At 44.5% G+C, this 25,846-nt stretch overlaps 1 protein-coding gene across 3 annotated transcripts in view; it reads right to left on the bottom strand.

The window, feature by feature from the left end:
* Positions 1–6,574: 6,574 nt before the first annotated feature.
* The window catches only part of nub (nubbin), a 38,190-nt gene continuing 18,918 nt past the window's right edge, over positions 6,575–25,846 (bottom strand). The window contains exons 2-5 of one of the 3 annotated variants that reach the window (XM_033379999.1): positions 21,164–21,622; positions 11,829–11,873; positions 7,199–8,967; positions 6,575–7,080 (exon numbers count right to left, since the gene is read on the bottom strand). In XM_033379999.1, coding sequence (XP_033235890.1) covers positions 7,283–8,967; positions 11,829–11,873; positions 21,164–21,622 — 2,189 coding nt within the window. In that variant the 3' untranslated portion in view covers positions 6,575–7,080; positions 7,199–7,282. Of the gene's footprint in view, positions 7,081–7,198; positions 8,968–11,828; positions 11,874–15,570; positions 16,446–21,163; positions 21,623–25,846 lie in introns of those variants that run through there. The other 2 variants (XM_001356524.4, XM_033380000.1) reach the window with 2 other exon arrangements.

Below are 25,846 nucleotides of genomic sequence, written 5' to 3'. Positions count from 1 at the left end.
ACCTGGGCTTCGTTTTGTGGGCGACCCACCAGGTCAGGTCACAGTTCATCTGCCGATCGTCAGTTCAACTAAATTACTCAACAGTCGATGGCTCGATGGGTCGATGGCTGCTGTTCTTCGATTTTCTCGCTCCATTTGACAATGGGGTTTTTGTGCCGCAGAGAATGAAACGATTTCGAAAAATTGTAAATAGTCTTGATGACTTTATTTAATTTTTATTGCATTCAGCCAACGGGCCGGTCCGACTCTTTTGTTTAATTTCGAGTATTGTCTGATGGCCACTGAAACGCCTGCAATTTTCAAGGGCCAAAAGGGAGAGCCAGGGACTACTTCAGAAGGATTTTTTTGGGGTTTTTGGTGGAGGAGAACCCCAGGAGGGGAACCAGGAGAAGAACCCCAGGAGGAGAACCAGGGGGAGAACCAGGAGAAGAACCAGGAGGAGAGCAAGGAGGAGAACCAGGGGGGGAAACAGGAGGAGAACCGGCTGGAGAACCTGGAGGAGAACCCCGGGAGGAGAACCAGGAGGAGATGATGAATTCTAGAAGGCTACAGAAGGCTAAAGGAACTGGGGATCGTTTCCCCACATAAAGATGGCTTGAGGGGGGCTCTCCTTCTCCTCTCCAGGAACCTCTCGTCGGTCGCTCTTGACAATTAAAAACGCAAATGCCACGTTTCGTTTTTTTTTTGCACATTGTCTTAATTTAAATAAATTAAATTTTATGACACTTGCAGTGGCAAGTGCAGTTTTCCAGCTTTAATTGGCTTCATGTACACCGACATGGGATGTGAATAATTCTCCTTCGCCCCCCCCTCCATAAGGGGGCGTTCAGGTGGCAATTGACAGGGGAACAGAAATGGGAAGGGAAATGGGAGGGGAAATGGGAACTGGGAATTTGCATGGAGTGCAACAAGAAAATACAATTAACAGCAGATTTAATGTGCCTTTAATGAGGGATTAAAATTCTAACCATTCGACTTGCGTGCAGATATTCTGCCCCGATTTGATGTCTCTCTGTGTCTATATCTAATAAACGCGCGGCCAGAAACGATTCTGGCCACAGCAAATGATATTTACTAATTAGTTATATGTATTATAATTTTGCAGCTACCATAACCAGCTGACCATGGCCGTATCGCCTCTCTATGGCTCTCTCTCGTGTGTCTCTGTTGATTATCGCAATCATAAAATGTATATTTGTTCGCTTTGATGATGTTTTCTATTAACGCGATCCGCAGGGCAGAGCAGGGCGGGGCAGGGCCGCGCAGGCTGTGGCACTGCGGATCGCCTTCTACATTGTTATTAAACAAGATTTTGATAGTTCTTGGCATAATGCACCGCCACGAATGCAACGCCAACGGACAGTGGGACCAGACATGTGGGAAATGGGGAAAATTCTCATTAGGTAATTTTTAAACATTTATTTATCTCAAATGGAGGTCCATGACCATTACAATAACAAAAAGGCAACAAGGATTTTTGTTTTTAATTTTCATTCATTTAATATTGATTTAATTTATTATTACATTTGTTTATTAATTATTAATTTTTATTGATTTAATTTTTGTTATCAGTGAAATTGTTATTCATCTAATTTATTTTATTAATTACATATTTATTCTTTTTTTTTTAATTATTGATTTTTTTTATTCATTTTTTATTCATTTAATTTTTGTTATCAATTTTTTTAAATTTAAATGTATATTATATTTTATAATATGAAATATTATTTTCTATCATTTTCAGCGTAAGAATGATAGTAAATTTAAATGAAATAAACAAAAAATAAATTTCCTAAGAAAATTCCAAAATAATAATCCAAACAATAATCAAATAATCCATAATCCATAATCCAAATTAATATTGCTACAAGATCTTTAAAAAATTACAAAAAAAATTTAAAAAATATTTTAAAATATTACAAAATACAAAGAATATTACGAAATATTAAAAAAAAAAACCAACAAATTTTTAAAAAATTACAAAGAAAAAAAATATATTTTTAAATTATAACATTAAAAAAAGTATGGTATAGGAAAATAATTTATTTACAAAAATAGTTATTATTTCTTGAATAATAATTACAAGCAACATCGACCTGGATCTACATGTATATCTATATATCCATCCATATGTATATGCATCTATCTATCTATCTATCTATCTATCTATCTTCCTTCTTTTGTTTACCCTTTCGCCCCACTGTCCACTGAATTGTAAAAGAATGCTACAATGAGGCAAAAAAAATGATGCATTATATTTGTGCAACGCCTGTAATGAAGTAGGTGTTATTGCAACACGGCCCCCCTTCTACCCACCCCCTCCCCCCTCCAGCACAGCGGCATTAACATACCCAGCCAAGAGAGTCGGCTGCGAGGGGGGAGGGGGGGGACTTGCACTTGGCTCAACTCTTTCCTGGTTCCCGGCTCCCTAGGCAATCCCAAGATGGCCATCAGAGACATTCTATGGCCACGGGCTTTAATGAGTCTAAAGCCGTAAATTAAATTCACAAATAATATGAGCTTAGAGGCGGTTTGGGATGGGTCTGCGATAGGTAGGGTTGGGTTACCACTGCATCCCACTCGGCCGCCTCCGCCTCCACCTCCGCCTCCGCCTCCGCCTGATGGCAATTGCATGATCGCATGCAAAGTGGCGGGAAACTGACGGCCGTGCCCCCGGATAGAGATGCGGCGGCGCCACTTTTGCGCTTCGCAAGTCACAGACACTTCGTTATAAAACAATTTAATTTCAAGAAGGAATACAACGAGCAACGGGCAACGAGCACCGAATTGCGCAAAAAGGCGAGCAAAATATTTACAAAACTAATTTTTAATTAATGACCGCAGGAGGGCGGAAAGGCAGGGGCACGGACAGGGGCAGGGACAGGGGCACGGGAAGTGGTTTGCATGTTCGACCTTTTCATATAATTTACAAATTGGCTCCTCGGTCCCTCGGCTCCTCGGTTCCTCGGTTCCTGGCCTTTCCTTCGAGCTGGCAGGCATTGCCCGAATGCTAATTAGACTTCTTTGTTTCGCTCTTGAATTCATTGTATTCCGCTGCCCGTCGAAGGCAAATTAAACTTGCATAATTTGTACACATTTAGCCAGCCTCATGGGCGGAACACCTGACCAGGCCCAAACGCAGGCATCGAGGCTTTCGGCATTCGATTTGCCATGCATTCTGTGGTCTGCATTCATTAAACATTAAACACGCAAATGCAATGCGGATTGGAACCACAATCGAAGTTGCATTTGAGGTCAAATATTGGTGGGAGGTGGAGGTGGGGGTGGTGGTGGCGTTCGGTTATGACTCAGGCTTTGGGCTCACTGAAGCTGAACGGAGCAGATATTGGGGTTTATAAGAGAGGAAGTAGACCACTATATTGAGGCCTCTGTGGAGTGAAAAGTGTGTTAAGGGGCAATTTTCATGCCCTGAATAGATAATACCCTGGATATAACACTAGTCCTTGCGTGGGGACACTATTCTAGCCGACTCTTGGATGGTTTTCTGTGCCATCTTATGGTTTATGGTACCTTTTCAACATATTGCTGCACTCCTCTATCCGTTTTCTGTTGCTCTGCCGTTATACCAGATGCATCTGCTCGTATCTGCTTCCTCTGGCTCCTCATAGCTCTACAATAAAGTAGATAGGAATATTCCTTCCGTATGTTTCCGTTTTCGTCTAGTCACAATTGTGGGTGCCGTAAATCTGTGATCTGCGGTTTCAAAGGTGCCAAGACTTGCCACAAACTTGATTCAGTGCGAGAGCCACAGGAGTCTTGAAGGTTGCTGCAGTCCGATTCCGATTGCGTGGCCTTTGCCAACTACAGGACCTTTGGCTACCAGGACAGAGGGCCTGAGACAGGAGCAACAAGAGCCTTAAGAGCCTTGATCTTTGACTTAAAGGGGGGACTCTTCGGTTTCCAGAGAAGGAGTGGAAGGCAGGGCTTATACGATCCAATCGGAGCCCCTATCGAGTGATTTGTTCAATGCGTTGACTGGTTCTAGGCCCATCCCCCCCCCCCCCCCCTCCGCTTACCGCCTTCTTTGAAGGAAAAACACAGTCCGTCATACAATCGTCTATGCAGGAATGAAATAAAATGTGGCAGTGGCAGCTTCCGCCATGCATATTCATGGACCGGTGGCTCCCCTCGCCCACCCCCCTCCTCTGGGGGCCAACTGTGTGCTGAACTGATAAATTAAGCAATTCCAACTAAAATGCAATGCATTGCAAATTTTTTTCACTATATTCACTAGAAAGTTGCAGCAAAGAGCAGAAATTTATGCCTCATTCAGGTTAGTTTTTGATGTCTTTGATGCCACTGCATGACAAGGAGACAAGCGGCAGGCTGTGGCAAGTGTTTAAATGGGGTGGAAGGGGATGGGGAAGGGGATGGGGAAGGGGAGGGGGATGGGCAAGGGTATGGGGCGATGGGCGACCCATCACCTTAAAGCTATAATTCCCTGCCGTATAATTAAATGCGCTTTAATTTGTATAATTCAGACCCGATTTAAGCATGTAGAAAGAACTTTGGCTTTGGCTTTGGCTCTTTGGCTGCGGAATATGAATATTCACAATTTTCGTGGGGCTTAGAAAGTTTCATGGGAAACGGCAATCGGGGGTCTCCGCACTTGGGGGCCCATAGGATTTATCGCCAACCATCTACAATGTTGATGCTCGCTCTAATGGGGTTTACGAGCCGCAATTTTCACACATATGCAAATTTTTGGCAGCCCCCCTGAAGGGCACCAGAATTCCTGTGAAATGGTCGTCGCTTGTCTCGTAATTACTGGCAATTTTCCATGAATTTATTAGCGGGAAGAATCCCCCCCAAAGCCCCGAGCAAACCATTCCATTCGATGCCATCTCTGAGTACAAACAAACAGACCATAAATAGTATAAATTTCCACATGACACGCGATGATTATGCGCTTTTCATGCAAACAATTGAGCCCTAGCGGGGGGGATGGAGGAGGGCGGCGGCATGGGGCATGGTGTGGCATCATTTGCGTATGTGTCGTGTCCGTGGCTCTGGCTGTGTGCCCTGCTAATGAGTAAAGTGGGGATTGGCGGAAAGGGCGTTCCCTGGGACTCCAAAGCCTTCCTTTGCCTTAGCGAATCTCCACTGTACTTTCGACTTGCCACCAACCGTTTTTAATTGCTCAAAGCCTCCGAGCCGCCGCCCTATCCAAATCGCAGTGAATTCATTTTGTTCTGTCGGCTTTCCATTGATAGCTCTGAGAGCTCTGACCCAGGTTGCCCCTCGTCGTGTCAGGCTCATCTGCATGCTGATATACTCGTATCTTGGTCATGAGATCGAATCGGACCAGTACCAGTACCAGTACCAGTCGGTACTGCGGGTGTCTGTTTCTTATTAGCTCTGCACGCGCCTTCCCTCACTTGACCAGAACCAGAGACAGAGACAGAGCCAGAGACAGAGCTCCAGAGCTCAGAGAACTCGGACAGAGAGCGGTAGAGCGGGGGAAATTCCATGAATTAATTTCAGTTTTGCATGTTGTTATTTATTAAAATTTTCAGGCCTTGCGTTTTTACCCGACTGCGGGCCTCGAAACACTTGCGATTCCATCCGATGATTCCCTTTCATATCAGCCGCTGGACTAATTTCAAAAGCATTTTTCTTTTACTCTACAGATTGGTATCTGCAACTGTAGCTGGTATCTGTATCTCTTCTGAGTTGACTTTGCAGATACATATTTTTGTAGATATAAAAACACTCCCTCGCACAACTTTTCTTGGGAACTCAAAAAATATTTCTTGTATTTTGTGTGATAATTATTTTTTTAAATTTTAATTCTCCTCCCAGAACTTTTCTTGAAAAATTCAAAATTATTTCTTTGTATTTTGTTTGATAAAAATGTTTATTTTTATTGATTATTTATTTTTTTAATTTGTATTTTTTTTTTATTTTGTATTTTTTTTTATTTTGTATTTTTTTTTATTTTGTATTTTTTTTTAAATTTGAATTTTTTTAAATTTACATTGTTTATTTTTTTTTAATTTTTATTGTTTAACTTTTTTAAAATTTTTTTTAATATTTTTTTTTAAATTTGTATTCTTTAACTTTTTTTAATTTGTTGTATATTTTTTTCAATTTTTATTGTATATTTTTTTGGTATATTATTATTTTTTTTAATTTTTTGTATAGTTTTAGCTTTCCTTTTTTAATTTTTTGTTTTTATTTATTTGTATATTTAACTTTTCTTTTTTAATTTTTTGCTTCTATTTTTCTCCCCTCCCAGAATTTCTTTTGAAAAATAAAAAATATTTCCTTGCTTTTTGTTTGATAATTATTTTTATTTTTATTTAATTTTTGTTTGCGTTGGTTTTTCTTTCCGTTGTTTTTTTTTTTGTAATTATACATTTAAAAATTCTATTAGTATGTGTTTTTCGTTTATACATTTTACAATAATAAATGTTGGTATTTTCAATAAATTCAAATTGTTTTTACGACAAATTTCAGTTTCAGTTTTATTTTGTTGTTAATTACTTGCCCATAAAATAGAAATTACATCTAGTTTAACCATACAATTTTTTTTGCTTTCTTTTGTGTTTTCTTTTTTTGAATTAAAATTAAAATCATTCAAATTGATTATCACAGTATTCACGCGAAAAATAAATATGCTTAAAAATGTACCTTTCTTTTGTTTTTGTTTTTAGGGAACGATTCAAATATTTGTAATATATATATTTTTTGTATAGATATTCGCTAGGAATTCATTTTGTTGACTTTGAAAATTGTGCAGAGACTGTACTTAAATATTAATAATACACAGACGCCACGTAGTACAGGGCCAAAGGGAAATCGAAGTGATTTGCCTATCGGCTATCGATTTCCCCATGGCCTCCCAAAAAAGTCGGTGATCGAGTGAACGGCGAAGCCGTCGATCAGCAGCCGTTCACTTGATTAGCAATATTTTTGGTTGATTTTTCCATGCAATAAATACGATCCATTAATAGTTAACATAAACAAAAGCCCCCCATTCTTTGTGTGGGGGGAGTGGGCGGCCCCCAATCGTAGTCAAGAATTAGGCTAATATTTGATGTGTTTGCGACTTTGAACCTGGAAGAACAGAGAGCAGAGGAAAGTCCATCGTTAGAGGAGGTTTTGGCCAAAGAAAAGGCAGGGAAAAGGTAGGAAATGCATGGAGAATGGAAAGATCAAAGATCAAATATTTTACCTGCTCTTCGTGTTGCCTCTTCGTGTGTCCTGCGCACATTGCACTCTGTTTGTCCCTGGATATCCTCCTCCTCCCGACGGGCCTCTAGTGCATCATGTAGGACGACGACTCGTCATCGTCCGCGCCCGTGGGACTGTCCAGCGAGGGATTGATGCGCTTCTCCTTCTGCCGGCGGTTGCAGAACCACACGCGCACCACCTCCTTCTCCATGCCCAGGCGATCGGCCAGCTGGCTGATCTCCTCCGAGGTGGGCTTCTGGTTGGCCATGAAGGCCTTCTCGAGTGCCCCGCGGATGGTGGTCTCGATGGAGGTGCGCTTCTTGCGCCGCCGCCCAATGATCTCCGGCGTGCTGACGGTGGCCTGCAGGGCGGCCGGATCGAAGACCCCGCCCGTGGCCTGGATGGTGCGATCGGCATCGTCCAGCCACTTCTGCAGCAGGGGCTTCAGCTTGCACATGTTCTTGAAGCTCAGGTTGAGCGCCTCGAACCGCGAGATGGTCGTCTGCGAGAAGTCGTTGCCGTACAGCTTGCCCATGGCCAGGCCCACGTCGCCCTGGGTGAAGCCCAGCTTGATGCGGCGCTGCTTGAAGGTCTTGGCGAACTGCTCGAGCTCCTCCAGGTCGGTGGTCTCCTCGGGGGAGGGCTCGCCGGCGGCCCGGGCGGCCGCCGCACTGGCCACCGTCTTGGGCTGCGGCGTGGTGGTGCCGTGCATCTGCGTGCCGCTGGTGGGGGTGCTGGGGGTCAGCATGCCGCCGCTCATCTTGATGCTGGCCGCCGAGCTGGGCGGCGTGATCTGGAGCGGATGGTGGAGCTGCTGCGGGGAGCTGGCCGGACTGCGCACGGCGATGGGGCTGCGTGTCGAGTGGGGCGTGGAGCTGCGCGGCTGCTGGTGGTGCGGGTGGTGGTGGCTCGTCTTGCTCAGCGGCAGGGCCAGGGGCATGGCGGAGTCCTCCTGCTGCTGCTGGTGCTGGCGCTGCTGCTGCTTCTGGAGGGCCTGCAGCTGCTGGGTGGCCTGGCCGAGGGCCTGCAGCTGGCTCTGCATGAGGAACTGGGCGGCCGCCACCTGGGTGGTCAGGGCGGGATCGTCCTGGGCCAGGCCCAGCGATCCGCTGCGCAGCAGCTCCATGTAGCTGTTGAACTGCTGCTGGAGGGCCACCTGCCGCTGCTGCAGCAGCTGCTGGAACTGGGCAAAGTCCTGGGGGGACAGCGAGCCGGCCAGCAGCGGGTTGTTCAGCCCCAGGCCGGCGGCCGCCGCCAGTTGGGCCTGCGGCGAGGACATGCCCGGCATGGCCAGCAGGGGCGACATGCCGCTGGCCACTGCGGCGGCTGCGGCGGCCGCCGCCGCCATCGAGGTGGGCGTCGAGCCTCCCCCGCTGGCCACATGGGGCAGCGGCAGCACGGGCGAGATCATGGGCGGCACTGGCGAGGCCACGGCCACCGGCACCGGCGACACGATTGTGGACTTTACGGAATTGGCCGGCGACTGGGTGCTGTGCCGCGAATTGTCGCTCGTCAGGTTCAGTGCCCCGCCATTGGCGTCCTCGTAGTCCTCCTGCTCCTGCTCCGGCTCCGGCTCTGGCTCCTGCTTGTACTGGTGGTGGTTCAGGTGGTTCAGATGGTGGTGGTGGTGGTGGTGGTGGGCCGGATGGGGCAGCGACAGCAGCTGGCGCTTGGCCTGCTGGTGGGTCAGCGACAGGGCGGGACTCAGGGGCGAGCGGCAGCGGTCGCTGGAGGTGCCGACACTCGAGTTGTTGTCATCGCAATCGGAGGCTGCAAGGGGCACGAGAGGAGATCAAAAACGGTTAGGACGGGGGCAACGGGGAACGGGCCAATAAATCAATAGATTTAAACCAAAATCAAATGAAGAAAAAGAAAGGAGTAACCCAGAGGAAAGATATTTAAGGCTATGCAAAAACGGACTCCGTTTCGAGTGTCCTTTTGGCATAAATTTCGCCTAGGCCACGGCCGAGCGTTTTGTATAATTTTCTTTTCAATTTCATAGTCGGTTGGCTTCGGGTGAAAGCCTTTCTTTCACCCACCCACCCACGGCTCCCCACGTACGTGTACCCTTTCTCTCCCCCCCAAAGAGAGAGGCTGGGCGGCCGAGAGGCTGGTCCATAGTTTACATAGTTCCACCTTGACATCAAATGGAATTCCCGTGTTTTCTTTTCATTTCGTCAGACGCTTTTAGCTGCTTTTAAGTGGCATTTTAGCATTTCAAATGGCCGGGCCAAGCGATTCGTATAAATTTGCTATTTGTATGCATTTTATTTATACAAAAGAAAGGCGAGTCCACAGTGGATTCAAGCAGAAACCCCTGTTCGGGGGGGCGCCCCAATTGATTTGCAATAATATTTAAATACGGGACGAGTTCATTTTCGGATCTAGAACCGGGAACTAGAAAACATTCCTCCCTCCTGTGTGAACCCTTTGAAGTGGTCCCTGGGTTTGGGTCTGGGTCGTGGGTCTGGCTCTGGCTCTGGGGTCCACATCCTGTCCAATGCAGGCAATTTTTGCATATGTTTGTTCTGGCTACTTTATGACTCGACCACCGCCTGATGCTCCCTGCTGGCTCTCTCTCTGGTGGTGGATGCTATACGAATTTGATGACTTATTCGCCCAAGTGGGCGACCGACCACATGGTCATCCTTTTTACATATGCGTCCATCGAGAGGCAGGAGGAGCTGGAGGGCTACGTGCGTCCATTTGGTATTCAGATGATGTGCAAATTCGATTTGTATGTGTTGTGTGAATGGCCAAAGGCAGTGGCGTGGGCGATGGACGATGGATAGAAGATAGAAGGGTGGCCAGGGATAGTTCGGGGCTTGAAAAGAGGGTTCAAGGAGGTGGAAGCAGAGAGGGGGGTTCTTTCGGAGAGATTTTTGGAGGGTTTGTATAGATACAGAGAAGCAAAGAAATTTGATGGAAATAGAATGGTCAGAAGTCGAGTTATGGGAGGATATATTATGATTATACTTGAGGTGGAACCAGGAGAGGGTTCTTTTATAAGTGTTTTTGGAGGATATGTATTTATAGAATATAACAAAGAAAATTCATGGAAATATAATGCTCAGAAGTCGAGTTACGGAAGGAAATATTATGATTATACTTGGGTTGGAACTAGGAATGGGCTGGGCTATTCGAGAGTTGTTTTTGGAGGGTTTAGATAGAATCAAAGAAGTTTGATGGAAATATATTGATTAGAAGTCGAGTTATGGGAGAAAATATTATAATTATTCTCGAGGTGGAAGCAGGAGAGGGTTCTTTTAGAGATGTTTTTGGAGGGTTTATATTTATAGAATGTAGCAAAGAAATTTCATGGAAATATAATGATTAGAAGTCGAGTTACGGAAGGATATATAATTGATGGATAGCTAAAAAGGCTTATAGTTTTTATTAAATATATCTGAGAATTTTTTGGAATATATATTGTGTGAAATAAATAAAGAAAATACTGCCAATAGTCTTTATAAGGCGAAGAATTAATATGGTATAAATAAAGTGCCATATTTCCACTATAAGTAGGAAAGAAACAGGCTCCTTCCTCTCCACCCAGCACCAATGAAACCTCCAATCTGTGCCCCTTATGGGGGGAGAAACCCCCTCTGCCAACTACGCCCCTGTGCCATTTGGTATAACCAATAAAAAGAAAAGGAGCCACAGCCAAAGCCAAAGCCAAATGGCCAGTTTGACTGCAGATTGAGGCTAGCCCGAAAAAATGCTCCCACATACAGCTGGAACGGAATAATTTTTGCATAAAATATATGTAAATATACATATAGATACCCGAATACACATACATATAGATATATGCTCAAGTCCGTGAAAGAAATCACAGCAACTGTGTCCAGACCCAGACACGGACAGGGACAGGGACACGGACACGGACCCGGACACACACGCCCTCACATGAGAATTCAAATCAAGCGAAATGCTGTCAATAATGTGGTGCAAAAAAAAAAAGGGAAGAGGCAGAATATAAGGGACCGAAAACCGTGACTAACGAAGTCCATGAAATTTGAAAAGTGTGAATTGCAAATTGAAGGCCGCCTCCTGGCCGAGAACGAGTTATGAATAATAAACGACTGATGGACTTTATGAGACCATCAAAAATGTATAGCCACACACAATTAAAGGGCTGGCAACCAATTGAAACCCATTGTCACCTCGGCAACTACTTGAGAAGCTGTTAAGTCGAAACACCCATTTAATAAGACATCAAAAACGACTTAAAGATCTCTCTCCCTCCCATCCCTCTGTGGTGCACTCCCGCCATTAAATCAGAGCCGAAAGGGCTGTGACAAAAGTTTTGACAGGGAAGGAGGGTCCTTCCTAAGCAACCCCCGTCCCCATCCCCCCCTAGATCTAAATGCTAGTCCCTAAAAGTGTATCGATGGCCAGCGCGTGGCAAGGGTTGATTTTCGGGTTTATTGTCTTTTTTTGGTTGAAACCGAAAACATGCGAGTGATTTAGGGAAACCCCTACCCCGGCTCCAGAGCAGATGTTTCCAGATACTCGAGAGTGGAGTGGACAAATCTCGTAAATCGTTTTTCAGCCTCGGACAACAGCTGATGTTTCTAAATGGGGAAAGGAACGAAACGAAACGAAATGAAACGAAATGAAACACTTACCATTCGATTGCAGTGGCGACGGCGAGCGCGACAGGCGGCTGATATCTGGAAAGAGAAAGAGGAAAGGGGGAGGGGGGGAAATGAGGAAATATTTAGACAGCGAAAAAATACCCACTTAAAGCTAAAAGGAAAACACCCAACGACCAACGACGACACACGTCGCGCGCATAAAATGGAAACGGACGAAACGCTCCCAGAAAACGGCTCAAGTTTACGATACACAAAATCGATATCGATATACATTTTAAGCTAAAAATTACCAGCAGTGCAGTGCAGTGCCGTGCAGTGTCCAAAGTCCAGACAGTGTCCTATAAAAGGATATTTTTATGGGCCTCCTCAAGGGGCCTCCCCCGAAAGAGCACAGTTCAAGGAACACCTGGTCTCGGCTTGGACCTCTATACGATTTGAATTTTCAAGCAGGGCACATCCACAGACTGCATTCCTTTTTTTTTACGACTAGAGAAATTGAATTTGGTTGGGGCTGGGTCCTGCCTCTCTCTTTGGCTAATTTACGACAGTCTCCTTTGAAATGCATTCGAAATTGACTTCTATTCGAACAGTTGGTGGATATGGTATATGGTAGGGGATGAGTTCTATGTAGAACTTAGAGATTATGGTATTTTTCGATGGTGTTTGGATTTCTGTTCAGGCTTAGAATGTTCTTGGAGCTCTAAGGTGTTCTAAACCTATAGGAAAGTTAATACTAACCACTATTTTCTTTGTATTTTGTGTGTTCTTAAGGAAAAATGTCGAATTCTGCCAGGTAAAGGTATCCTTTCACTTAGGGGACATTTCTGCACTCGTTTCTCTTGCCTAAAAGCGAGTTTTCTTTCCCATGGAACACCTTTTTCTCTTCTTCTAGGTACTCCCAAGAAAATACAGAGGCATACAAGGAACTATCTGTAGAAGATGTCCCTCCCCGCTCTTTGAATCCCTTCTTAAACGATAGTTTCCCTTCCTTTCCTTCCCTTCCTGCACTTCTGGCACACTTCTGTCGCCCTTTTGCCACGCCTTTGCTCCACTAATTAAGCAACAACAACTGTTGCCACTCAAGTGGTGTGCGAGTGTGCGTGTGTGTGTGTGTGTGGCATATGGGCCGATCCAAATGGAGGTTCAAAAACTCGGCGTTAAAATGCCACATAAATTATGTAGCCCAAAACGGGGGAGGAGAGGGGGTGGGGGGTGGTGCTGCATTCGACACCCTTCGCGCGTGTCCAGCACGAGTGAAATGAGCAACATTTGAATCCGGCGGCGTTTGTTTTCAGAATTTTACAGTTTTTGGCAGAGAAATTGCGGAAAAACCGCAGCCACCCCCAAAGGAAAATAAATAAAATTTTAGAGAATTGCACAGCGGGGGTGGCGCTCCAGAGGGTTATGAGAGAGGAGAGGGGGAGTTGTGTGGCGCACACAATTAGTCAATGACCTCGACAGTTGTTTGGCCTGGCTGGGGGTGGGTGTCCACCCACACGGACACACACACAGACAGAGGAGAGGAGAAGAGAGGAGAGGAGAGGAGAGGAGAGGCCAGGCACACATTCTATATGCTATAGACGGCGGACATCACGTGCGCAGACTGACTATCGATTGAGTCGTCGTCGTCGTCGACGGCGGAAGCTGCGTGTCTTGAACTCTTGACCCCACACTGGACGGAACCTGAATGGTCTGCGATGGCTGGATGGCTGGTAGGGGGGTAGGGAGGGGGGTAGCCAAAAAAACATAAATAAATAAAATCAAATGAAAGGCGAAGCATATATGTAATGTGCGTGCGCTTTTGTGCCTTTTGTCTTGGCAGGGATATTCGTAGCAAAACAAAACTAGCAAAGAGAGAGAGAGAGAGAGAGAAAGCTCAAAATGCGGCGAAATGAAAGCTTGATTGGAGCTCGATGGAGCTGGAAGGGAAGCGGGGGGGAGGCTGCAGGAAACTCTGTTTAAGATTTGAGAGGAATATGATTTGGGAAGGAAATGGGCTACTTTCAGAGAAGGATAGTAGCCAAAAGGTGCTCTTAGGCATAAAGCTTGAAGAATTCCTCCTTTGTAAGCAAAGTATTCTTATATATCCCACCATATAAGACCTCTTAGGATCCCTCAAAGCCTTCCTATATAGAACCCTCCCCCTAATCATCATTGCATTAACCTTAACGATCCAACGATGGACTGCATTTTCAATCAATCGTTTCCGCTTTGGCAATTGTAAATCTTAATCGATTTTTCATTTATTTCCTTTTCTTGGTTTTCCAAGAATTGGCCATAAACCGGGCCAACACACGCCCCTCTTTCTTGATCGGTGTTTTACGGCTATAAGTGGGTGATAAGAGTCCCGGTCCCGGGAATGAGCTCATTCTCCGTGGACTCCGTGACTAAAAATAATGCGATTGGTCAAGTTTTTTTTGTGTGTGCTGCGGAATCGGCCTATTGCCGACTTTTCTAATCGCTCAAATAAATATATATTAATTTAAAACTGATTGTGTGGCTAGTTTTTGGCAAGGAAAACCTACGAAATGTATGACGAAACTTGTTTACTCTTCGATTTGTTACGTTCTGCAGGTGTGCAAAAAAAATATTAGCTTGATAAGAGGGCGATAAGCAAATCGCCTTGTACAAGCCAGGCAAGGCGGGCAAGGCAGGCAAGGCGGGCAAGGCTCTTGTATGAATATCATGAGACATATATTAGCCATTGCCAGATTACGGACGAATCACCTGCGTCACGTGTTCGAGGCACTGCGGAGGGAACTGCAGGAAGGTGGAAATGGAAACGGAAGGGCTTGAAGACCCCTTATCGTAGGCCCTCTACCGAAATCACTCACATCGGAAGTGCAGAATCAATCAAAGGCCTCTTCGTGGCTCATTTTCCCCATTTTCCAACCGCTTGATCAATGATTTGTCATCGCATTGCGCTTTTTTATGGCTCTGTGGCGTCTTGAAAACGTTAATTGATAAGGCAACAAATTCAAAGTATTGTTTACAATGGCCCAAGCGGTTCCACTGAGTGCCCATCGCCACCAGGCACCAGGCCCGTACCCGTACTCGTACTCGTACCCCATTTACATGGTCATATTTTGTGTGGGGTTGTGCAAGAAATGCGTCTTTAATAAATATTTTTATGGTCTCCACATTTGTAATACTCTCGGGGCCTAGAGTGCCGAAGTGGGTCGCCGGTAGTTTATTATTTATGGCAGAGACACCTGTGCCAGGCATTGCATTGTTTTATACAATATAATACTTTGTTTTTCTAGCTAGTTCTGGGTTCTCTGGGTTCTGGGTGGTTGTGGGTGCCAAGCACTTGAGGGAGTCGTGGTTTCGAATGGGTTTCGACGGGGTTTCGAATGGGTTTCAACTGGGTTTCGACTGGGCCTCGACTGAGTTTCAGTTGTGGATCTGCTGGATGAAGAGACCTGCCTGAAAGAGGTTCTTCCTTCTACTGAAGACCTATTGTATTCCCATAAGGGGAAAGACCTGCAAGATGGGCCTTTAACTAAGTCCACAAAAGCCTCGAGGGTTCGTTGGATTGGCGTTGGGGCCTTTATATTGAATTAATTCAAGTGATTTGTAATTAATAAACTTAAAAGCAGCCTAGGGCAGTCACTTCTTCGGGTTTATAGGAGTTTAAAGGCTATTATCAGTAATTATTTCTTGGGAATATAACCCTTTTTCTTCCAGAAACTCCCAATAGTTTCCTTTTACCCTCCACTAAAATCCTATTGACTCCTTCCCCCAAGATCTATGGGGGGGTTTTTCAACTTACATCGATTCTGCATTATGTGCACGGCTGCCTCGCGGGCACTGGTCGGTGTGGTCTTCAGCAAGTCACGCTTCAAGGAATTACTATTATCCTCGGGACTCGTATGCCAACGTAGCTCCGACATAACCATTTTCACTTGTCGCTTTGTTTAATATATCTTTTAGATATAGTATCTATATCGTACTTGGGGGTGGTTTGGGGGGGAAGGAGGAGGAGAAGGAGATATGTTCTTTCTTTCTTTCACTTTGAAATCACAAATAGTTTTTGGGTCTCTTCTTCAAGCACTTTTTGCACTGTGTTCTAGCGGTTCTTTGGCTGCTGATTACTGATTACTGTTATTTCTTAGAGTCATTTGTTAGATAAGCGCCGGTCGTCTCTAGCGTCCAACCGAGTTCGTGAGCGTTTCGTGTGAAACTGACAACAGAGAAACGGCCGCAGCGGTCAGGATACCTCTCTACTAACGGATAATCGCTGTAGGCCGTCGCCGCTCGCTCACTCGCTCTGCTGCTGACGACGACGACGATGATGATGATGGACGGCTCTCTCCCTCTCTTTCTCTATGCTCTCGCCCTCTCTGTCACTCGTTCTGTGCCGGCTCGGATTTTGAGTTGAATATTTTTGGTGTATTTTTATGCCCAAAACTGTGTGTGGACTGTGTGTGGCAGCTATTGCCACCCCAAAATACGAGTAAGGGTTGATTTTGGCTTTTTTTTAAGCCCTCACACACACGCACGTCGTAAAAAGCGCTTTGGGGAGGGGAAACGAAACGAATAAAAAACTGGCCCCCCCGATGGAGACGATGATGCGCTCCACACGTTTAACTGGTTTCACGGAGACGCGTCGAATGCACTCGGAACACTCGGGAGCTTTTGTGGCAGAGCGGCAGAAGAGCGCGCTCTCGCTCTATCTCTCACTCTCTCTCTCTCTCTCGCTCTCTCTCTTCTATTTACCGTTTGCTCGTTTGAAGGCTTGTTAGAAATGAGTTCCACACTCCCCTGTCTGCCATTGAGTGTCGTGTGTGTGTGTGTGTGTGGAACGTACTCTCATTCGCGCTCTCTCAATTGAGTTTCGTTTCGGTCGTGCATGTGAGTGAGTGAGTTTTCCGAGTGGATTGTAAAATGCGCGCTCACCATCCACAATCGTACACGTTTTATACGTTTTAAAATTTGTTCTTCTCCCTCGGATTGGGCAGGGGGAGGGGGGGCATCCACTCGGTTGTGGTTCGTTCGTTTCGTTCGTGTGGTGTGGGCTCCATTGTTACGCCTGTGTGTGTGTGTGTGTGTGTGTGCGACATGCGTGCGCTTGTTTGGGGTGTGGCTTAAAATTTAAATTTCGCTTTCAAATCGAAATGGATTTTTTATGCTGGGTGCCACTTTTTCTCCCCATGTGTGTGTGTGTGTGTGAGGGTATGTATGCATATTATTTTATGATTGGCGCGTGTATACCTCCCTCTCTCTCACTCACTCACGGGTGTCTGTCTGTGTGTGTGAGCTATGTAAAAATATTTTAAAGCTACGTCGACGCTGACTGCAGCAGCATCATCATCGCCCCCCCCCCCGCACCAACCGCAACCCCCCCCCCCCCCCCCTTCCAACGAAAGCTTTGTCGTCGTCGTCGTCGTCGTCGGCGACGTCTCTTTCCTCGTCAGTTGCTCTTTGTTCTTGCCTTCCTCTCGGCATTCGCATTTTATTTGCCATTCATGTATGCACACATGTGCGGATGCCTCCCCTCCCCCCTTCCAGCCCTTGCCAACCACTTGGGAGCATTTTCTTTGCTTTTCTTTTGCACTCTTTGTTGATTTTTATTATTTTTATGATTTGTTTTTGGTTTTTCTTTGGTTTTTATATTTATTTTTCACGAGCAAAAGGCGACTTTTATGATGACAAATCGTCCTACTGCACAATTAATAGAATTTGCGGTAATTTCCAAGAAAGTGCAAATTAAAATATTTAAAATTTCTAATAAAAAATATACACCATACAAATTAATTGAGATAAATTTATTCGAAATTATTCACAAAAATCCAATAGAATCCTAAGGAAATACGTTTTTATGTCCATTTTGGACGCGCAAAAGGATAAAAGGATAAGGATAAAAAATAATTTAAATAAATTCAAAAAACCTTCATAGCTTACATTCCACATTTTACAAACATTTCCACTGAAAACCCTAGGGAAAGAAATTTTTTAACCCATTTCTATGTAAAATTCTCAAAATAATTGCGATTAATTTAAATATTTCTCTATCTTAAAAAAATCTTCAATGAATGCACCCATTTTTATTGAATGACTTCTATCTAATGTCAATATAGCCGAATATTTATACACACATTCCCAAAACAATTGCCAAATACTGTAAATTAATTTATATAAATTAATTCATGAATGGTTTGTAGCTAATATTGTCTATTTTTCACAAATTTCCACTAGAAACCCTATGGAAAGAAATTTATAAACCCATTTTTATTTATGGCTATCATCTAACGTCGATTTAGCCGAATATTTCCGAAATAATAGCTATAAATTTATAAATTAATTAAAATAAATTCATGAAGGATTCGTAGCTTATATTCTTGTATTCTCTATTTTTCAAAAATGTCCCCTGAAAATCCCAAGGAACGTAATCGTTAAACCCATTTTTTTTATTGACTTCCCAGGGCCGTGATTCCTTGAAGATTTTTAATAAACAAATATTCCGAAAATTATCCCAATTTTATATTCCAAAGAAGTGGAAATGAAGAGACAAACGAATTATAATGAAAAAGTCAAATTTCAAGGCGAGCACAACGAGGAAATCTCTTCCATATTCCCATAAAAAACTAGCCCAAACCTCGAGTACTACCTGCCCTGCCGCCGACCAATGCAGACATTTTTTTATATGTATATCTTTTTGTGACGTCCAAATCATAAAAAATAGTTACAAAGTCATAAAAAGTCGAAAAAATTACAAACAGGTAAGAAAAGCAGTACGGGAGAGGGAGAGAGGGAGAGGGAGAGAGGGAGAGGGAGAGAGAGCATGGGTCCTGACATGCTTCCATCAATGATAGCCACCTATGGTTCGGGCCTGGATATTTCGCGCTCTTTGGCATCTTTTTTACGACGCATTTTGGACGCTGTAAACGGAGTCGATTTCCAAGTAAATCATAAAAAACATTCGATACGTTTTGTATGCCAGGATGCAAGTCAGTCAGTCGGTCGGTCAGTCGGCCAGTCGGGCCAGCATCCTGGGCCCTGAGTCTCTGAGTCTACATGTTAATTAGCCCAAAAGGCAATGGACCACTTCGACTTGGACTACTGGTTATCCGCTCTCTCACGTTCGCAAGGAGCTGTTAAAAAACCCCGCAATCGTGATGGTCTATCTACAGGGTACTAGGGGTAGATGAGGCTTGAGGGTGGACTGTGAGCCAAGTGGGAGAGGAGCCTCTTAAGGTGGGAGATACTGAAAGAATTTAATGTTTTGGAACTAAATTGATGCATATTTAATGAAATATAGAGTTCTTTAGCCTTTAGAGGGCAAGACCCAACCAGACTCGTTTCTCTCGAGCGCCTACCCCAGGCTCACTCGCCCCAAAACGGGTAAAATACGGCAAGACTTCAATGACGATCTCCCAAAGCTTCTTTTACACATTGGACAGATATTATAAGGAATATATCTGATCTATTTGGTATAGGTTTTCTTGTACCCAATGCCCAAATATCCATCCCCTTAAACCCGCCTGCGCCTCCCTTTATAGCAGCCCTGTCCATCCTCTACAGGGTATCAATCCGTCGCCTCCCCTCCGCCCTACGATTTCTTTGACTTTCTGACCGTTTGACTTTTTTATTTGCGTGAAACTCAAACTGTGTCTCGGCGCATGTGGCCCACTGTGCGTGTCCATAAAAAGTATCTGAACCATTTGTCGGCTCTCTTCTCCCTATATCTCCGTCTCTGTCCCGCCCTGGCGAGAGGCGTCCTTGGCATTTCTCTGCCGAGAATTACTTAAGTCAATGTAGGCAAAGATCATAAAAAAGGGCCAAAGAAGAGTTGAACCTGGCCAACAGCCTTTTTATTGGGCCAGCCGGAAAATATTAAAAACGAACCAAAGGAAAGGGAAATTTTCGAACGCGTTTCTCCGTTTGGAGTGTACTTGGTAAATGGTTTGGGAAAAGAGCGAAAGAAATGCCCGATGAAGTCGTAAAGTCTTTTGGGTCTACAAACATGTTGGCCGGCAGCTCTTTGGGGTTTGTTCTTGCGGGTTTTGGGGGGGCTTAAGATTCTAGTTCATTGATTAATGGCTAAAGGAAACTGAATTTTATGTGCAAGGAAAGGCATTTAATATATATTTTATAAAAGGATTCGCGGCTTTGCCCCTAACAATTTTTATTTTATTTTTTAAATATTATTTCCACCCCAAATTTCGCATTTCCTTTAAATTTATTTCTGAATAATTTTTGACGACAAAAATTGCAGTTTTCGCACAGTTTTTCGCATTTTCTGCACCCCAAGGGAGAGAGCATTTTGCGACCCCTTTTGCACCCCCTCGTGCGTGTGCGTTAATTAAATTTGTCCCTCGCTTTAATCAACGGCTAAGCAGCTCTTAAAATCCCGTCACAATTTCGCTGTAAATTGCAGGAAAATTTTCAGCTTGGGGATGGCCCGCAGAGGGGTGGCTGCGAGAGGGCGGAAAAGCTGATGGCTGCAGACGAGAATTATTCATGATCCTTGGCATCATCTTTCCCCTCAGATGCTGTTTCTTTTCTTTTTTTTACATATCTCCAATGGCAATTTCAGAGTCCCTTTGTTTTGGGTAACATGATGAAGCACCGAATAAATGATGTCTCAAGGATGACATTCAATGACATTCCTTTTGATTTTTATTCATGTCCTTTGAGCGCAATCCTCGGGTTGTTTTTTGTGTAGAAAATGAAGAGAAAATCAATTGCGTTGTCTGCCTGCCTGGCCTGCCTGCCTGCCCTCCGCGATAAGGAAATGTTCCTTAAAAAACAAAACACAATGGAAATTGGGAAATGCTAAGGAAAAACACGTTACGTTACGGTACTCGGGCTGGCATTTGACACCCCTCAGGGGCTCAGGTAGCCCCCGATATGCATATATGCGGCAATGCGAGGCGTTTACCTACCCCCCAACTGCCGTTCGTTTTTTTTCCGCTTTTTTATGCAATTTTTAGCATGAAAATTGTTGGGTTTTCCCTGCCAGGGGTTGCTCGAGGGGCAGTTGTATTTATTTTTGGGAGTTTTATAGCGAGTTTCCTTAATTGCGGGCCTACTTTCTTTCATTCTTTCATTCTTTACTTCCTCCTTAAAAAATGTGTGTATAAATCAAGGATAGTTGCAGCGAGAGTTTCCCACGAGTTTTGCAATCTTTTTGCATCTCTCGAAGCTGGACACAGGACGAAGGACAGTTGGCTAATGAAGTATTTGTTTAGGGTAATTGGGACGAAGAAAGAGGGCTGGCAGGGAGGCTGGAGAGGGGAAGTATAGCATACAGCAGTGTGAAATATTGTCTGGAACTCGATTAAAGTCTAAAGGACTTTTTCTCTACCATTGCCTCTCTCGCTCGACTTCAATTTCCTTGGTGTCTTCTTTGGGGTACTCACCATTTGGGTCCTGCAATTTCAGGCATTGCTCCAGGTCCCTCACATCCTTGCTGGCATTGTTCAAGTGTCCGTAGAGAGGAAATGCAGCGCCCAGTCCCTGGTCTGTCTGCTCCTCCTCGTGTTCGGGCTCCGCTTTCAGCTGCACAGGCGATGGAGCATTGTCCGCCTTTGGCCGCTCAACATACGAGTATTCATCACACGACTGCAGCTTCAATTGAAGCGTTGGCTTCTTGTCTTCTTGGCCATCATCGTGTTCCATCGTCTCGTTGGATGCCCTCGACTGGGAGCTTGGGGAGGAGCCGCAGGAGCTGCTGCTGTGATTTGCGCTGACATCGCGCATATTTGTGTCAACAGCAGTCAAAGTTTCATCTTTGTTCGCCACAGACCGAGGGCTCGTTAGGATGGCTTCATTCACGGCCACCACATGCGGTTCACTGGGCTCGAATTTAAAGTCTTCAACTGCAAAAAGACAGAACAATTGATGGGGGTTTTTAGAGGGGATTTCTAAAGGTATAAAACAGAGGATTATTGTGCTCAAACCCTCTTCTTAAACCCCATAAATATCTAGCCCTGGGACACCATTTTGTGGGCTTTATATATTCAAATCTTGGGCCAGGAACCAATCACAGACTCAAGCCTTCGTCTCGGTAAAGGCAAAGGGTTGACTCTCTCGCATTTACATAAGCGGCTCGTCGGGGAATCACAGCAACCCTTTTTTGTTTACAGTGTCATCCCCTGATATCTAACACTCTCTGTGGCGCCATTTGAATAAGCTTCCCATAAAAAAGGGGTTGATTTACATGCATAAAAAACGGGGCAGGCCTTCATTTTAATATTCCCCCCCCCAGGGGTGGGGGTTGTAGAGCCACAGCTCAGTACGCACACTCGTCGAGCCCCTGGAAATATGCTGATAATATAATATTTTCCTCCGGGGAGGAGGGAGGGGGTGACACTTAAAAAAGCAACCAACCGGGCACATTTCATTGGCTGAAGTGCCTGCCCCCTGGACGCCCGGCATGTGGCCAAAAGGGGGGGAACAAAAAATGAAAAATATTTCCATGGCAAGGCGTTGAAATGTGCCCGAGTAACTGATGCTTGAAAAAGCCACAGGACATTGCCTTGAACGCTGCAGGGTAATTTCTCTGTGAAGGAATGCTGGATGGAAGTCCTCCCAAGGAGGAATGCCTCATATGGATGGGTTTTCAAGTGTGAAAGTCGAGGGAAAGTGGAACCCTTGAAAGATGGATGTCCTTAAAAGATTTCCAAACTAATTTTTCTTTATATTTTATACTATTTTTCCATATATTTCCTTCTCTTATAAGAAAGATTCCTTTCTTTCAGAGTTCCCAGAATTATGGTATATTTTTTGTCATCTAATTTTTTATCGCAAAGGATTTCGATTTCTCGCTTCGGCGACCAAATCCTTCTCAAAGGCAGGCCGACAAGGATAAGGACTGCAAGTACAAACGAATTGCTGGCTACAAAGGCGATGAAATTATTCGATTTTTTACCGTTTGGACAGGGGAATTTCAATTTCGACAATTACGAGGAAGTACCGCCGCCAGGGTCATAAATTTGTGTCATTCCTAGGGTTTTAATTAAGTACAAAACGTAGAGGGAGGGGTGGGGAGGGGGAGGGGGCGAGCTATCAAAGAAGAGACCTGTCCATCCATCTCTTTCTTCCAGGTGTGCGCCGGAATCAAAGGAGGTGTTGCCTGGGCCCAGAAGGTCTGCCTGAATACCGCAGAATACAGAAGCAACAACACGGCTGAGATCGTGGGAACACCACATTGCGCAAAGGACAATGGGCAATGGACAGCCCTCTCACCCTCCGCATCACCTTCACCTTCAACCAAGTGCAATTTGGCTTTTGTCCCATGGCTGATGGCTGCACCCGCTGCGTATTTCGGCACACAAAGTGCAACTGTAACTGTAACACTGCCAAAGCAACCCAAAGACGAAGGCACAAAGGCCAATCCCGAATGATGATCACTGAGCAGCCATTGTGATCACTTGGCTACGCACCAGAATCGAAGCAAACAATGACCAAAGTGATTATTGTTGCGACTTTTGCTCTTTTGTGCCAAAGGGAAACGTGAATTTATTACAGGCAATGTTTCTTTTTTTTTGGGTTCTATAGAGGGTTTTTTATAGAGAAGGAAGCAGAGAACTCTAGCCTGGGGTAGAGCCTAATGTTAATCTGGGAGTACAGCAAGAGGGGCATCAATATTTCCCTTAGTTATTTGTAGATTAAACAGCAATAATCTTTCGAACTTGGTCATATATCTTTCTATATTGGGTCTACTATTACGCATACTATTATCAGATATATATTTAGGTCTAATAGGCATATTTCTACATTATTCCTTAAGGGTTTATTTGGAATGATACCAATATGGAGATGCCACAGGGACTAAGGCCCTTCTTCTGCTGCCATTTTCAGACCAAAGCCATGGAAAGGTTATACAAAACAAGAGCCTTTGGTTATAGGCATAAAATGTCTTCAAAAAGACTTAAAGTACTATCCAAAAATTCTAAAGTAAAGGGTATTTTTCCACAGGGCGCTGTACAGCCAGGCAGAGCTAGAACGGGTGAGATTACGTGCCACATCTCAGGTGTCGACTGCCTCATGACTCGCACGAGAGGGAGATGGCTTTTGGGAGCTCTTTTGTAGGGCCTGAAGCCTTGAAGCCTACCAAATGCTCCCATAATTCCCTTAAATTCCCCTAAAACTCGACCCAGTTTCGAGTAATCATTGACCTACCCCCAAGACCCATGGCTATATTCCGTAATCCCAACCGTAATCGGCTCTTCTGCTGCCTCTCTTCTCTCCGCCACTCCTTTTGTCATACGCTCGCGTACACTCGCCCGAGACCGCCCAATGCATGTCGCCAGGCAGGCCAAGCGGAACCCACACACACCTCACCGCCCCCCCCCCCCCTGCTGATGCTCCTTTGCTCTCATTTAAATAACGGTGCGGCGCTGCCTCTCGCCGTCTCGTTCCTGCGCTCTGTTTAATGCGCTGCAAGCACGCAATCGGCAAAGCCTGGCCGGCCGGCCGTTCTTTGCATACGCTGAGCACAATTAGCGCATTTAATTTGCAGTGCGTTGCAGCCCCCACACCCCCCTCTCAACCCCCCTGCTTTTGACGCCCCCGCTTTTTACACGCCTTTCTACACTTCGCTGCTTGTTTGCATAAATTTCGTGCCAGGCACCTGTTCTCTCTCTCTTTCTCTCTCGTTCCCTCCCATTCATACTTTGCATGTGCAACCGCTCGAGACGCCACTTCTCTCTCTGTCTCTCCCTGTCTCTCTCTGTTGCTCTTGTTTTTTTCTGCGTTTTGTAATTGCAGTTATTTGGCCACATCGCGCATTAAAAAAGCAAACAGCGACCGCAAAAAAATCTCTTAAATTGCGAAAATTTATATTAAATACATATATTTAATTTAATTTTTATTTCTATTGCATTTAAATTTTTTGTGGCTGGCAAATGAAGTGAAAATGTGTGGCAAGCAGCCAGGCTGGTAATTATAGGGGAAACGAGAGGGGCTTTAATGGCGGCTTTTCTGCAGATATTTCAGGATTGGTTCGGTTTATGCGAAAATTATTACAATTATTTTTCACTATATGTTCAAAGAAATAATTGAGTCTTGGTAATAAGTGTTCTCTGCATGTTTTTTAGTGCCTAAAAAGTTATAAATACGTGTAGGTATCGTTTAAAGATAACTTACAAATAATATCTATAAAAGAAGTCACACAAATCTTTTTTTATAGAGCAAAAAACATGAATTATTCCATAGAAATCCCTTTCACAAAATTCCAATCCCTTAAAATATTATTTCTAAACAATTTTCCCATCAAAAAAAATGTACAAAACTATTGCCAATCCTTTCCCACGCATTTTGTTGACCATTTTTCGCCAACCATTGACCCGCAACATTTTCCTAATTTTATTTAATGGCTTTCTAGTTTTTTTTTTACCCATTTTTTCACAATTTAAAATCTATTTTTTGTCCCAAGAAAACACCCGATTTAATGCTGGTTGCCATAAAAAAACCCTTACAGAAAATACGTTACGAAAAAACGATGGGAGAAAATATTTTCAAGAGGTTAAAATGTCACTTAAGCGGATTCGATTTTGTATTTTTTTCGCCCGATATTTGTTTTCAAGCAATTACTTTCCCAAAATTTTGGCAGATTTTTTAGAAAATTTTAGCGCGCAATGAAATATATTTTTTGATGGCAGCTGCTGCTCTCCGCCAAAAGGGGTGGAAAAGGGGCTAGCACAAAATGTGGGCATGGCTCGGAACGCACAAAAAAAACGTAAAATATAAATGTGTATATGGATTTTCCACCCTGTTTTGCATGATGGGCAAAAAACGAATTCAAAAACGAATCTGAAGGCCAATAAAAAATTGTTGAAAAAATACGAGCAGGGGGGTGGGGGGTGGGGGGTAGAGCCGGGGACATATACAATGACTATACATATATGAGGAGAGATAACATTGTGCTCATCACGCAGAAGGGGAACGAACGGGTGGAGAGCGGCGGAGAGATCGATAGAGAGCGCGTGCTCAACCGAAGCCGGAGAGAGAGAAAAAGGATGCGCCCTGTGTCTGATGATCCTGAGCGTGCTGCGCATGCGCGCCAGGCCGGGCCGCCGCCTTGTTTGTTGTTGTGTAAC

The sequence above is a fragment of the Drosophila pseudoobscura genome, chromosome 4 (genome assembly GCF_009870125.1).
Source record: "Drosophila pseudoobscura strain MV-25-SWS-2005 chromosome 4, UCI_Dpse_MV25, whole genome shotgun sequence".
In the NCBI taxonomy this organism is placed as follows: domain Eukaryota; kingdom Metazoa; phylum Arthropoda; class Insecta; order Diptera; family Drosophilidae; genus Drosophila; species Drosophila pseudoobscura.
This window is presented reverse-complemented; position numbering and strand designations above follow the sequence as displayed.